Here is a 15,603-nt window from a genome sequence, read left to right on the forward strand (position 1 = left end):
AAGAAGCTGCTCACGATGGCCGACACTCGGAGAACTAAGTGTTTTCTCCGGTGACAAAACATTGGCTTATTATATTGTAACAGACGTGTAGAAGTCAGCAGATATTAACAGGAAATGAACTTGTAGATGAATATTTTTAACAAAATAAAAGAATGATAAATGACACAATATGTTACTGCCTAGTCCAGGGGTCACCAACCTTTTTGAAACCAAGAGCTACTTCTTGGGTACTGATTAATGCGAAGGGCTACCAGTTTGATACACACTTAAATAAATTGCCAGAAATGGCCAATTTGCTCAATTTACTTTTAACTCTGTTATTATTAACCTTCGTCTTGTGTTAGGGTCGGCACCGACCCGTTTTAGTTTTTAAATGCATAAAAACACCACATACATATATTTTTTTGCATCAAAGCTTTTTGACTTTGTCAGGAACCTCTTTGTCAACAAAATAAAACATTTTAATTTTTTTCACTAAATTATAAAATGCTCTAGTAGAAATTATGCCCTTGGTGTTTTTAGGGTCGGTTTCGACCCGGTTATAAAAATAAGATGATAAAGCAATGATAAGAGCCAAAACTGAACACACTGACAGCCAGCTCCTCTCCCAATCATGTGAGCTTTAGTGGATTCTCATTTTACCTTGTTATCCTGTCCAAAAACAAACAAAAGACGGACACTAAAAGTGTCACTTTTTGCCACTCTGATTTTGTTTTTTTATTAGTTTTGGAACTACTAATCTATTTATCTTGGTTTCATTCGCTTGATTGGTTGTTTGTTTGATGTTGGATTTCTGTTGCTGAAAAAAATACTTTTTAGCCTTTTTCTTGAAGTAAATATATATGGGTCGAAATTGACCCATAACACCATAGATGTTACTATAGTTAAAATTCTTAAAATGAAAAAATAAACAAAACACATTTATTTGAGAGATGTGTTCTAATACCCCTTAGTAATAGTTAGGTAACACAACAACCTTTTTTTTATTTATATGATTCTCTTGAGGTTCGTTTTACCATTTTTAAAAATTGAAATCGAGGGGTGTGAATGTGAGTGTGAATGTTGTCTGTCTATCTGTGTTGGCCCTGCGATGAGGTGGCGACTTGTCCAGGGTGTACCCCGCCTTCCGCCCGATTGTAGCTGAGATAGGCGCCAGCGCCCCCCGTGACTCCAAAAGGGAATAAGCGGTAGAAAATGGATGGATGGAAATCGAGGGGTATACTGACAAAATAAGGCCCAATGGCCCAAACCAAAAATATTAAAACCAATATTTTCAAGGATAAGGAAGCCTAACAAGGTAACCAAGAGATGAGAAACAAATTGGATGATAGGTAATTGTTTTTAGTGTATTTTACAGCTGATTTAAAACATGGGTCAAAACCGACCCGTTAACATAAGAGATGGTAACAGAAAGCTAACACAAGAGGAAGGTTAATAATTAATGATATTTATCTTTGTGGAAACACTGATCATCTTAATGATTTCTCACAATAAATATATATAGAAACAGATAAATATCAATATGCAACACTTTATTTTTATATTTTCTCTAAGTGATACATTTTCAAATTGAACATTTTCAAATGATCACTTCTAAGACAGTCTTGTGAAATCACAATATCACATTTTAAGTAGCTAGCCACTAACATTTTTTTAACAAATCACGAAATACTTTGCACCATGTTCCGTCGTACATTATTTTTACTTTTACGGAAGGTTTTTTTGTAGAGAATAAATGATAAAAAAAACACTTAATTGAACGGTTTAAAAGAGGAGAAAAAAAACGAGAAAAATTAAAATTTAATTTTGAAACATAGTTTATCTTCAATTTCGACTCTTTAAAATTCAAAATTCAACCGAAAAAAGGAGAGAAAAACTAGCCAATTCAAATCTTTTTTTAAAAATTAAAAAAATAATTTTTGGAACATCATTAGTACCTTTTCTTGATTAAGATTAATTTTAGAATTTTGATGACATGTTTTAAATAGGTTAAAATCCAATCTGCACTTTGTTAGAATATATAACAAATTGGACCAAGCTATATTTCTAACAAAGACAAATCATTATTTCTTCTAGATTTTACAGAACAAAACTTTTAAAAGAAATTCAAAAAACTTTGAAATAAGATTTATATTTGATTCTACAGATTTTCTAGATTTGCCAGAATAATTTTTGGGAATTTTAATCATAAGTTTGAAGAAATATTTCACAAATATTCTTCGTCAAAAAAACAGAAGCTAAAATGAAGAATTAAATGAAACTGTGTTTATTATTCTTTACAATAAAAAAAATAAATTTACTTGAACATTGATTTAAATGGTCAGGAAAGAAGAGGAAGGAATTTAAAAGATAAAAAGGTATATGTGTTTAAAAATCCTAAAATCATTTTTAGGTTTTATTTTTTCTCTAAAATTGCCTTTCTGAAAGTTATAAGAAGCAAAGTAAAAAAATAAATGAATTTATTTAAACAAGTGAACACCAAGTCTTTAAAATATTTTCTTGGATTTTCAAATTCTATTTGAGTTTTGTCTCTCTTAGAATTGAAAATGTCGAGCAAAGCGAGACCAGCTTGCTAGTAAATAAATACAGTTTAAAAAATAGAGGCAGCTCACTGGTAAGTGCTGCTATTTGTGCTATTTTTAGAACAGGCCAGCGGGCGACTCATCTGGTCCTTACGGGCGACCTGGTGCCCGCGGGCATCGCGTTGGTGACCCCTAAAATACACACTGCAAGTATATTATGTATATCATGTAGTAACAGACACCTTCATAATAATATGTAAAAAGAGTGCAGTTCCTCTTCAATACATGTGATTGGTGTCGGCCAATCTCAGTCACAGATGATCAGTATATTAAGTTTGAAGGGGCTTCACGGTGGCAGAGAGGTTAGTGCGTCTGCCTCACAATACGAAGGTCCTGCAGTCCTGGGTTCAATCCCAGGCTCGGGATCTTTCTGTGCGGAGTTTGCATGTTCTCCCCGTGAATGTGTGGGTTCCCTCCGGCTTCTTCCCACTTCCAAAGACATGCACCTGGGGATAGGCTCCTCCCACCTCCAAAGACATGCATTTGGGGATAGGCCCCTCCCATTTCCAAAGACATGCACTTGGGGATAGGCCCCTCCCACTTCCAAAGACATGCACCTGGGGATAGGCTCCTCCCACTTCCAAAGACATGCACCTGGGGATAGGCTCTTCCCACATCCAAAGACATGCACCTGGGGATAGGCTCTTCCCACTTCCAAAGACATGCACCTGGGGATAGGCTCCTCCCACCTCCAAAGACATGCACTTTTGGATAGGCCCCTCCCACCTCCAAAGACATGCATTTGGGGATAGGCCCCTCCCATTTCCAAAGACATGCACCTGGGGATAGACTCCTCCCACCTCCAAAGACATGCACTTGGGGATAGGCCCCTTCCACTTCAGAAGACATGCACCTGGGGATAGGCTCCTCCCACTTCCAAAGACATGCACCTGGGGATAGGCTCTTCCCACATCCAAAGACATGCACCTGGGGATAGGCTCTTCCCACATCCAAAGACATGCACCTGGGGATAGGCTCTTCCCACTTCCAAAGATATGCACCTGGGGATAGGCTCCTCCCACCTCCAAAGACATGCACTTTTGGATAGGCCCCTCACACCTCCAAAGACATGCACTTGGGGATAGGCTCCTCCCACCTCCAAAGACATGCACCTGGGGATAGGCTCCTCTCACCTCCAAAGACATGCACCTGGGGATAGGCTCCTCCCACCTCCAAAGACATGCACTTGGGGATAGGCTCCTCCCACCTCCAAAGACATGCACTTTTGGATAGGCCCCTCCCACCTCCAAAGACATGCACTTGGGGATAGGCTCCTCCCACCTCCAAGGACATGCACCTGGGGATAGGCCCCTCCCACCTCCAAAGACATGCACTTGGGGATAGGCTCCTCCCACCTCCAAAGACATACACTTTTGGATAGGCCCCTCCCACCTCCAAAGGCATGCACTTGGGGATAGGCTCCTCCCACCTCCAAAGACATGCATTTGGGGATAGGCCCCTCCCATTTCCAAAGACATGCACCTGGGGATAGGCCCCTCCCACCTCCAAAGACATGCACTTTTGGATAGGCTCCACCCACCTCCAAAGGCATGCACTTTTGGATAGGCCCCTCCCACCTCCAAAGACATGCACTTGGGGATAGGCTCCTCTCACCTCTAAAGACATGCACCTGGGGATAGGCTCCTCCCACCTCCAAAGACATGCACTTTTAGATAGGCCCCTCCCACCTCCAAAGACATGCACTTGGGGATAGGCTCCTCCCACCTCCAAAGACATGCACCTGGGGATAGGCTCCTCTCACCTCCAAAGACATGCACCTGGGAATAGGCTCCTCCCACCTCCAAAGACATGCACTTTTGGATAGGCTCCTCCCACCTCCAAAGACATGCATCTGGGGATAGGTTGATTGGCAACACTAAATTGGCCCAAGTGTGTGAATGTTGTCTGTCTATCTGTGTTGGCCCTGCGATGAGGTGGCGACTTGTCCAGGGTGTACACCGCCTTCCGCCCGATTGTTGCTGAGATAGGCGCCAGCGACCCACAAATGGGAATAAGCTGTAGAAAATGGATGGATGGATGGATTTGAAGGCGGGCCTCTGTTCTGGAGGGAACCCACACAACTCCTAATGCATGAGGCGCCTGGTCTGGACTAAGAAGTTAGAACATGTGTTGTGTTGTGAAGGTGGAGAAGCTGGCTCGCACATTATTTCTGTGGAAGCTGGAGGTCCACGAGCAAAAGGAGAAAGTCTACGAGATGAGGCGCTGGAATGAGGCCCTGGTGACCAACATGCTTCCCGAGCATGTCGCTCGTCACTTCCTGGGCTCCAAGAAAAGAGACGAGGTGAGGAACCTCAGCGCCACCGCCACACTACGCTTGTGGAGATAGAGGCTTGGTACTTTGGTAATGGTGTGGCGCTCTTTTTATGACTTTGACACGTCTTGACGTCCCCAGGAGTTGTACAGCCAGTCGTACGATGAGATCGGAGTCATGTTTGCCTCCATCCCAAACTTCTCCGACTTCTACACGGAGGAGAGCATCAACAATGGAGGCATCGAATGCCTTCGCTTCCTCAACGAGATCATTTCAGACTTTGACAGTGTAAGTGGATTCCTTGTCTTCCGTAGGAGATGGACATCTGTTTATATACAAACCCCGTTTCCATATGAGTTGGGAAATTGTGTTAGATGTAAATATAAACAGAATACAATAATTTGCAAATCATTTTCCACCCATATTCAGTTGAATACGCTACAAAGACAACATATTTGATGTTCAAACTGATAAACAATTTTTTTTTGCGAATAATCATTAACTTTAGAATTTGATGCCAGCAACACGTGACAAAGAAGTTGGGAAAGGTGGCAATAAATACTGATAAAGTTGAGGAATGCTCATCAAACACTTATTTGGAACATCCCACAGGTGTGCAGGCTAATTGGGAACAGGTGGGTGCCATGATTGGGTATAAAAGCAGCTTCCATGAAATGCTAAATAATTCACAAACAAGGATGGGGCGAGGGTCACCACTTTGTAAGCAAATTGTCGAACAGTTTTAGAACAACATTTCTCAACGAGCTATTGCAAGGAATTTAATGTCCGTAAAATCATCAAAAGGTTCAGAGAATCCGGGGAAATCACTGCACGTAAGCGATGATATTGTGGACCTTTTGATCCTTCAGGCAGTACTGCATCAAAAACCGACATCGGTGTGTAAAGGATATCACCACATGGGCTCAGGAACACTTCATAAAACCACTGTCAGTAACTACAGTTGGTCGCTACATCTGTAAGTGCAAGTTAAAACTATGCCATGCAAAGCAAAACCCATTTATCAACAACACCAAGGACCCGAGCTCATCTAAGATGGACTGATGCAAAGGGGAAAAGTGTTGTGGGGTCCGACGAGTCCACATTTCAAATTATATTTGGAAACTGTGGACGTGGTGTCCTCCAGAACAAAGAGGAAAATAACCATCCGGATTGTTATAGGCGCAAAGTTCAAAAGCGAGCATCTGTGATGGTATGGGGGTGTATTAGTGCCCAAGGCATGGGTAACTTACACATTTGTGAAGGCAACATTAAAGGGGAACATTATCACAATTTCAAAAGGGTTAAAATCAATACAAATCAGTTCCCAGTGGCTTGTTTTATTTTTTGAAGTTTTTTTCAAAATTTTACACCTCCCGGAATATCCCTAAAAAAAGCTTTAAAGTTCTTGATTTTCGCTATTTGCGATGCGACTGTCCATTTCCCTGTGACGTCATACAGGGCTGCCAATACAAACAACATGGCGGTTACCACAGCAAGATATAGCGACATTAGCTCGGATTCAGACTCGGATTTCAGCGGCTTAAGCGATTCAACAGATTACGCATGTATTGAAACAGATGGTCAGAGAATGGAGGCAGATAGCGAAAACGAAATTGAAGAAGAAATTGAAGCTCTTGAGCGAATAGCTATTGACGCTATTCGGCCATAGCATGGGTGTACCTAATGAAGTGGCCCATAGCATGGCTGCCTTATTAGCATCGCCGGTAAAATGTGCGGACCAAACGATCAGGACTTTCGCATCTTGTGACACTGGAACAACTTAAATCCGTCGATTGGTGAGTGTTTGTTTCGCATAAAATGTGGGTATCTAGTTTCAAATGTACATGCAGCTAGCGTAAATAGCATGTTAGCATCGATTAGCATAGCATGTTAGCATCGATTAGCTGGCAGTCATGCTGCGACCAAATATGTCTGATTAGCACACCAGTCAACATCAACAAAACTCACCTTTGTGATTTCGTTGACTTAATCGTTGCAAATGCATCTGCAGGTTATCCATACATCTCTGTGCCATGTCTGTCTTAGCATCGCCGGTAAAATGTGCAGACACTCTGGTACATTCAATGGGGGTTTGGCAGAAGATTTCTTGCCAGTGGTGCAACTTGAATCCCTTCCCTGTTAGTGTTGTTACACCCCCTGACAACACACCGACGAGGCATGATGTCTCCAAGGTTCCAAAAAATAGTCGAAAAAACGGAAAATACCAGAGCTGAGACCCGGTGTTTGTAATGTGAAAATGAAAATGGCGGGTGTGTTACCTCGGGGACGTCACGTTCTGACGTCATCGCTGCAAGACCGATAAACAGAAAGGCGTTTAATTCGCCAAAATTCACCCATTTAGAATTCGGAAATCGGTTAAAAAAATACATGGTCTTGTTTCTGCAACATCAAGGTATATATTGACGCTTGCATAGGTCTGGTGATATTGTTCTCCTTTAATACTGAATAGTCCATACAGGTTTTGGCGCAACATATGTTGTCATCCAAACAACGTTATCATGGACGCCCCTGCTTATTTCAGCATGACAATGCCAAGCCATGCGTGGTTTTGTAGTAAAAGAGTGCGGGTACTTTCCTGGCCCGCCTGCAGTCCAGACCTGTCTCCCATCAAAAATGTGTGGCGCATTATGAAGCGTAAAATACAACAGCGGAGACCCCGGACTGTTGAACAACTGAAGCTCTACATAAAACAAGAATGGGAAAGAATTCCACATTCAAAGCTTCAACAATTAGTTTCCTCAGTTCCAAAACGTTTATTGAGTGTTGTTAAAAGAAAAGGTGATGTAACACAGTGGTGAACATGCCCTTTCCCAACTACTTTGGTACGTGTTGCAGCCATGAAATTCTAAGTTAATTGTTATTTGCAAAAAAAATGTTAGTTTATGAGTTTGAACATCAAATATCTTGTCTTTGTAGCATATTCAACTGAATATGGGTTGAAAAGGATTTGCAAATCATTGTATTCCGTTTATATTTACATCTAACACAATTTCCCAACTCATATGGAAACAGGGTTTGTATTAGTGTGGTGAGTAGCGGAACCTGCAAGGTGTCGGCTGTTCTATCTCGGTGGAACATCAGTGCAGTCACTGAGGAGCTGGAATGAACTGTACGGTTGACGACAGAGGTGGAGATGATTCAGCTCGAGAGGCGAGATAAGACTTTAGGATAATGCTAATGCTAATCAAAGACGTCCAATTTGATTGCCGTGGGCTCGTTGTTTAGGTCCGGTGAGACATGCCTCTCTCGCACCCACACCAGCCGACTTTTGACTTGTGTCTCTTGTAGCTGCTGGACGATCCCCAGTTTCGCTGCATCACAAAAATCAAGACCATAGGAAGCACCTACATGGCAGCATCAGGTGTGACTTCAGATGTTAGCAACGGCTTCACCTGCATGAAGGTCAGTATGGCTCGTCACGCTCTCCACCTCACGGACTCCATTAGTGCACCACCAACAACTCATACCAGTTTGGATGCTCATCAGAAGGAAGAACAGTCGGACAAAGAGCGCTGGCAGCACCTGGCAGACTTGGCCGAATTTGCCTTAGCCATGAAAGTCACACTCATGAACATCAACTATCAGTCCTTCAACAACTTCATGCTTCGAATTGGTACGTCTTTATACTTCTCCTACATTAGAATGGTGTGTGTTTGTACAAACCCCGTTTCCACATGAGTTGGGAAATTGTGTTCGATGTAAATACAAATGGAATACAATGATTTGCAAATCATTTTCAACCCATATTCAGTTGAATATGCTACAAAGACAACATATTTGATGTTCAAACTGATAAAAAAATGTTGTTGTTGCAAATAATCATTAACTTTAGAATTTGATGCCAGCAACACGTGACAAAGAAGTTGGGAAAGGTGGCAATAAATACTGATAAAGTTGAGGAATGCTCATCAAACACTTATTTGGAACATCCCACAGGTGTGCAGGCTAATTGGGAACAGGTGGGTGCCATGATTGGGTGTGAAAACAGCTTCCCAAAAAATGCTCAGTCTTTCACAAGAAAGGATGGGCAGAGGTACACCCCTTTGTCCACAACTGCGTGAGCAAATAGTCAAACAGTTTAAGAACAACGTTTCTCAAAGGGCAATTGCAAGAAATTTAGGGATTTCAACATCTACGCTCCATAATATCATCAAAAGGTTCAGAGAATCTGGAGAAATCACTCCACGTAAGCGGCATGGCCAGAAACCAACATTGAATGACCGTGACCTTCCATTTTTCAGACGGCACTGTATCAAAAACCGACATCAATCTCTAAAGGATATCACCACATGGGCTCAGGAACACTTCAGAAAACCACTGACACTAAATACAGTTGGTCGCTATATCTGTAAGTGCAAGTTAAAACTCTACTATGCAAAGCGACAGCCATTTATCAACAACATCCAGAAATGCCGCCGGCTTCTCTGGGCCTGAGATCATCTAAGATGGACTGATGCAAAGTGGAAAAGTGTTCTGGGGTCTGACGAGTCCACATTTCAAATTGTTTTAGGAAATATTTGACATCGTGTCATCCAAACCAATTGATTGATTGATTATTTTATTAGTAGATTGGACAGTACAGTACATATTCCGTACAATTGACCACTAAATGGTAACACCCGAATAAATTTTTCAACTTTTTTAAGTTGGGGTCCACGTTAATCAATTCATGGGGTAATTAACCATCCAGACTGTTATCGACGCAAAGTTCAAAAGCCAGAATGTGTGATGGTATGGGAGTGCATTAATGCCCAAGGCATGGGTAACTTACACATCTGTGAAGGCACCAATAATGCTGAAAGGTACATACAGGTTTTGGAACAACATATGCTGCCATCTAAGCGCCATCTCTTTCATGGACGCCCCTGCTTATTTCGGCAAGACAATGCCAAGCCGCATTCAGCATGTGTTACAACAGCGTGGCTTCGTAAAAAAAGAGTGCGGGTACTTTCCTGGCCCGCCTGCAGTCCAGACCTGTCTCCCATGGAAAATGTGTGGCGCATTATGAAGCATAAAATACGACAGCAGAGACCCTGGACTGTTGAACGACTGAAGCTCTACATAAAACAAGAATGAGAAAGAATTCCACTTTCAAAGCTTCAACAATTAGTTTCCTCAGTTCCCAAAAGTTTATTGAGTGTTGTTAAAAGAAAAGGTGATGTAACACAGTGGTGAACATGCCCTTTCCCAACTACTTTGGCACGTGTTGCAGTCATGAAATTCTAAGTTAATTATTATTTGCAAAAAAAAACAAACTTTATGAGTTTGAACATCAAATATCTTGTTTGTAGTGCATTCAACTGAATATGGGTTGAAAAGGATTAGCAAATCATTGTATTCCGTTTATATTTACATCTAAGATAATTTCCCAACTCATATGGAAACAGGGTTTGTACGTCTTTACACTTCTCCTACATCAGAAGGTGTGTGTTTGTACGCCTTTACAGTTCTGTAGTTTTAATTTGGGGTACCTGTCTCACGTTTGAGTCACTGTTTTTTTGCACCAGGTCTCAACAAAGGAGGGGTCTTAGCAGGAGTCATCGGTGCCCGCAAACCCCACTACGACATTTGGGGAAACACGGTGAATGTGGCCAGTCGTATGGAGTCCACCGGAGTGTTGGGCAACATTCAGGTACGGCACCTCTCTTTATTGCAGGCCCAGTTTAAGATGCTGCAGAATACTAATTTCATTACTCATGTTACGCTACAACGGTGGGGAAGAAGACGCCACGGAAGCAAATACGTTGTTTCAGCTCTATTTATTAAATAACAATATTATGAAGTGTGGAAGTAATCCAAATACTGTATTTCCTTGAATTGCCGCCGGGTTTATAGTATGCGCCTGCCTAGAAATACTGCCGGGTCAAACTCGTTTCGCAAAATATTATTTTTTTAGCGCATGTCTAGAATTTCCGCCGGGTCAAACTCGTTTCGCAAAAATATTAGCATATGCCTGGAATTTCCGCCGGGTCAAACTCGTCACGTCACGAGTGACACGTCACCTGTCATCATTTTGAAAATGGAGGAGGCTGATTTTAATCATTTGAAATCACATAAAGGGAAGAAGATTAAGAGCTATTCAGTAGGATTTAAGGTCCAAGCTATTGAATATGCTAAAAAGAACAGTAAGCAGTTATGATTTATTAATATACCGTAGTTGCGTGTGTCAAGTATGAGTCATTAAATGACTCCCGCCCCCTGGTGGTAGAGGGCGCTAGTGATCTTTCTTGCGACTACTCGGCTGTAGAAGAAGTGACAACAAGCAGCAAGACTGAGCAGCGATTATTTATTTTTTCCTCTCGCTTGCACTTTTAACATGGAGGATTACATATCATTTATTTTTTTTATTTTATTTTTTTTTTCCCCTTGATCTCAGTCTGCACCTCCTCTCCAGGGCCCAGGCTAAGACCGATTTTTTTATTTTATTTTAATCTTCTATTTTTTTTTCTCCCGTCCCCCCCACCCCCACCTCTTTGTTTACCTTTATCTCATCTTTTTTGTAAGGGGCGCTGGAAGCCGGCAGACCCGTCAGCGATCCTGTTCTGTCTCCCTGTAATGTTTGTCTAAACTTGAATGGGATTGTGCTGAACATTTTTATTTTCCTGAAGGAACTCTCCTGACGGAATAAATAAAGCACTATCTAATCTAATCTAATATCTAAAATGAAACAGTTTTCGAAACTGGACTTTCAATCGAAGCAGGAGGTAATAAAGGAAGATCTCCATCGAGACAGAGAGACTTTTAAAACTGAAGGAAGATAAGGAAGACTTCTATAAACAAGTTATCGATGCTTTTGATCAGAAGGAGATGCGCATGGACTTCATTTATAAGTAAAGGTAAGACCATAATAACGTTTTTTTTTTAATTAAATGTGCTTCTCATGATGGTATCCTTACATCACACTCCAATTTTTAAGCACAGGCCTAAATTTACCGCATGCCTTTGGTAAACGCCGGAGTGAGAAGAGGTTTTAAATTAACTAGCACCCGGGCAGAATTCAAGGAAATGCGGTATTCTGCGAGGTGGTTTAAGGACACGTGCGCATCACCAACGTCGCATCAAGGTCTTGTGCCTGCTGGGATGGGATTGAGACCTGCAAGTTTGTGACGGTGTCCCTCTGTGTGGTGCTCGTCCATCCAGGTGGTGGAGGAGTCCTACAACATCCTCAAAGAGTACGGCTTCCGCTTTGTGAGGAGGGGCCCCATCTTTGTCAAGGGGAAGGGGGAGCTGCTCACTTACTTCCTGAAGGGAAGAGACAAACAAGGCTCCTTCATGAACGCCTCTTCTGTCACGCTCCCACATCAGGTGGTGGACAGTTAAAAGTTTTTTTCCAGGTGAGCCCGGCAGACGTGTCCAAGGTTTTGCCTTGAAACTGTGACACGTCATCATGGCCAAACACGGCCTGCGAAAGAATCCCAAGGTCTGGTGTAGACGTTGAGCGCTCCTAAATAGTCCTCTGTGTTACTGAAGACTGAAGACCAGACCTGAACACCACGAGACCGGTTGACAATCTACTTTGCATTCAGTGCCAACGTTTGAAGGAGTGATCTGGACATCCAGTTCTAGTTTGAATTCTGGGTAGACTTGAAAATGTTCATAGTGTGTAATTCTGTACCAGTAGTGCGGGTCCATTGTACAAACCCCGTTTCCATATGAGTTGGGAAATTGTGTTTGATGTAAATATAAAAGGAATACAATAATTTGCAAATCCTTTTCAACCCATATTCAGTTGAATGCACTTCAAAGACAACATATGTGATGTTCAAACTGATAAACATTTTTTTGTGTGCAAATAATCATTAACTTTAGAATTTGATGCCAGCAACACGTGACAAAGAAGTTGGGAAAGGTGGCTATGAATACTGATAAAGTTGAGGAATGCTCATCAAACACTTATTTGGAACATCCCACAGGTGTGCAGGCTAATTGGGAACAGGTGGGTGCCATGATTGGGTAGAAAAACAGCTTCCCCAAAAAATGCCCAAACTTTCACAAGAAAGGATGGGGCGAGGTACACCCCTTTGTCCACAACTGCGTGAGCAAATAGTCAAACAGTTTAAGAACAACGTTTCTCAAAGTGCAATTGCAAGAAATTTAGGGATTTCAACATCTACGGTCCATAATATCATCAAAAGGTTCAGAGAATCTGGAGAAATCACTCCACGTAAGCGGCATGGCCGGAAACCAACATTGAATGAATGTGACCTTCCATCCCTCAGACGGACGGCACTGCATCAAAAATCGACATCAATCTAAAGGATATCACCACATGGGCTTAGAAACACTTCAGAAAACCACTGTCACTAAATACAGTTTGTCGCTACATCTGTAAGTGCAAGTTAAAGCTCTACTATGCAAAGCGAAAGCCATTTATCAACAACATCCAGAAACGCTGCCGGCTTTTCTGGGCCCGAAATCATCTAGGATGGACTGATGAAAAGTGGAAAAGTGTTCTTTGGTCTGACGAGTCCACATTTCAAATTGTTTTTGGAAATATTCGACATCGTGTCATCCGGACCAAAGGGGAAGCGAACCATCCAGACTGTTATCGACGCAAAGTTAAAAAGACAGCATCCGTGATGGTGTGAAGGTGCATTATGAAGGGACGGCGTGGCGCAGTGGGAGAGTGATCGTGTGCAACCCGAGGGTCCCTGGTTCAATCCCCACCTAGTACCAACTTCGTCACGTCCGTTGTGTCCTGAGCAAGACACTTCACCCTTGCTCCTGATGGGTGCTGGTTAGCGCCTTGCACGGCAGCTCCCTCCATCAGTGTGTGAATGTGTGTGTGAATGGGTAAATGTGGAAGTAGTGTCAAAGCGCTTTGAGTACCTTGAAGGTAGAAAAGCGCTATACAAGTACAACCCATTTATCATTTATTTAGTGCCCAAGGTATGGGTAACTTACACATCTGTGAAGGCACCATTAATGCTGAAAGGTACATACATGTTTTGGATCAACATATGCCGCCATCTAAGCGCCATCTTTTTCATGGACGCCCCTGCTTATTTCAGCAAGACAATGCCAAGCCACATTCAACACGACTTACAACAGCGTGGCTTCGTAAAAAAAGAGTGCGGGTACTTTCCTGGCCCGCCTACAGTCCAGACCTGTCACCCATGGAAAATGTGTGGCGCATTATGAAGCGTAAAATACGACAGCGGAGACCCCGGACTGGTGAACGACTGAAGCTCTACATAAAACAAGAATGGGAAAGAATTCCACTTTCAAAGCTTCAACAATTAGTTTCCTCAGTTCCCAAACGTTTATTGAGTGTTGTTAGAAGAAAACATGATGTAACACAGTGGTGAACATGCCCTTTCCCAACTACTTTGGGACGTGTCGCAGCCATGAAATTCTAAGTTAATTATTATTTGCAAAAAAAAAAGTAAAGTTTATGAGTTTGAACATCAAATATCTTGTCTTTGTAGTGCAATCAATTGAATATGGGTTGAAAATGATTAGCGAATCATTGTATTCCGTTTATATTTACATTTAACACAATTTCCCAACTCATTTGGAAACGGGGTTTGTAGAACAGGTTTGGGGAGTTAGACTGTGACTTGAATGTGCTAGGAGCCTTTAGCATCCGCATACCTTCCCTCCCAAACCATTGGAACACTTCCTTTGTTTTTCACTTTTGGAGTCTTACTATCGCTTTATAGTATCAGGATCAGATTTATGGACTGGCTCGACCAAATTACAATCTGCACGAGTCTAAAACGGAATTGGACCCGCGGGGTGCCTCTAACTTCATTAAAAGTCTAACAGAATAATTGATGCAACTTTGCCGCCATCTTGTGGACAACATCAGTAATTCAGGTGAATGGCCATGAAGCATTGAAGCCCATCCAAACAATCTTTCCCACTCATGGCGCAAATAGAGTAACACAAAAACGTCAACACACATGCTGACAAATAACACAACCTGCTCTTTTGTGGACATTATAAAACAGGTCCACACACAGCACATCAGTCAGAATGACATTGTTCTACAAACCCTGTTTCCTTATGACTTGGGAAATTGTGTTAGATGTAAATATAAACGGAATACAATGATTTGCAAATCATTTTCAACCCATATTCAACTTATGCACTACAAAGACAAAATATTTGGTGTTCAAACTCATAAACTTTTTTTTTTGCAAATAATAATTAACTTAGAATTTCATGGCTGCAACACGTGCCAAAGTAGTTGGGAAAGGGCATGTTCACCACTGTGTTACATCACCTTTTCTTTTAACAACACTCAATAAACGTTTGGGAACTGAGGAAACTAATTGTTGAAGCTTTGAAAGTGGAATTCTTTCTCATTCTTGTTTTATGTAGAGCTTCAGTCGTTCAACAGTCCAGGGTCTTCGCTGTCATATTTTACGCTTCAGAATGCGCCACACATTTTCCAAGGGAGACAGGTCTGGACTGCAGGCGGGCCAGGAAAGTACCCGCACTCTTTTACTACGAAGCCATGCTGTTGTAACACGTGGCTTGGCATTGTCTTGCTGAAATAAGCAGGGGCGTCCATGATAACATTGCTTGGTTGACAACATATGTTACTCCAAAACCTGTATGGACCTTTCAGCATTAATGGTGCCTTCACAGATGTGTAAATTATCCATGCCTTGGGAACTGATGTACCCCCATACCATCACAGATGATTGCTTTTCAACTTTGCGCCTGTAATAATCCGAATGTTTATCTTCTTTGTGCTGGAAGACACCGCATACTCTGTTT

At 42.0% G+C, this 15,603-nt stretch overlaps 1 protein-coding gene across 4 annotated transcripts in view; it reads left to right on the plus strand.

Moving 5' to 3' along the window:
• adcy3a (adenylate cyclase 3a) overlaps positions 1–14,931 on the plus strand; it is a 59,125-nt gene extending 44,194 nt beyond the window's left edge. For 3 of the 4 annotated variants that reach the window (XM_061915197.1, XM_061915200.1, XM_061915198.1), the window contains exons 16-21: positions 4,726–4,884; positions 4,996–5,142; positions 8,164–8,277; positions 8,346–8,488; positions 10,383–10,507; positions 12,016–14,931. In XM_061915197.1, the coding sequence (XP_061771181.1) occupies positions 4,726–4,884; positions 4,996–5,142; positions 8,164–8,277; positions 8,346–8,488; positions 10,383–10,507; positions 12,016–12,245 (918 nt within the window). In that variant the 3' untranslated portion in view covers positions 12,246–14,931. The remainder of the gene's footprint in view (positions 1–4,725; positions 4,885–4,995; positions 5,143–8,163; positions 8,278–8,345; positions 8,489–10,382; positions 10,508–12,015) is intronic. The other variant, XM_061915201.1, reaches the window with a different exon arrangement.
• The last annotated feature ends 672 nt before the right edge of the window (positions 14,932–15,603 follow it).

This window comes from Nerophis ophidion, linkage group LG11 (genome assembly GCF_033978795.1).
Source record: "Nerophis ophidion isolate RoL-2023_Sa linkage group LG11, RoL_Noph_v1.0, whole genome shotgun sequence".
Taxonomy (NCBI): domain Eukaryota; kingdom Metazoa; phylum Chordata; class Actinopteri; order Syngnathiformes; family Syngnathidae; genus Nerophis; species Nerophis ophidion.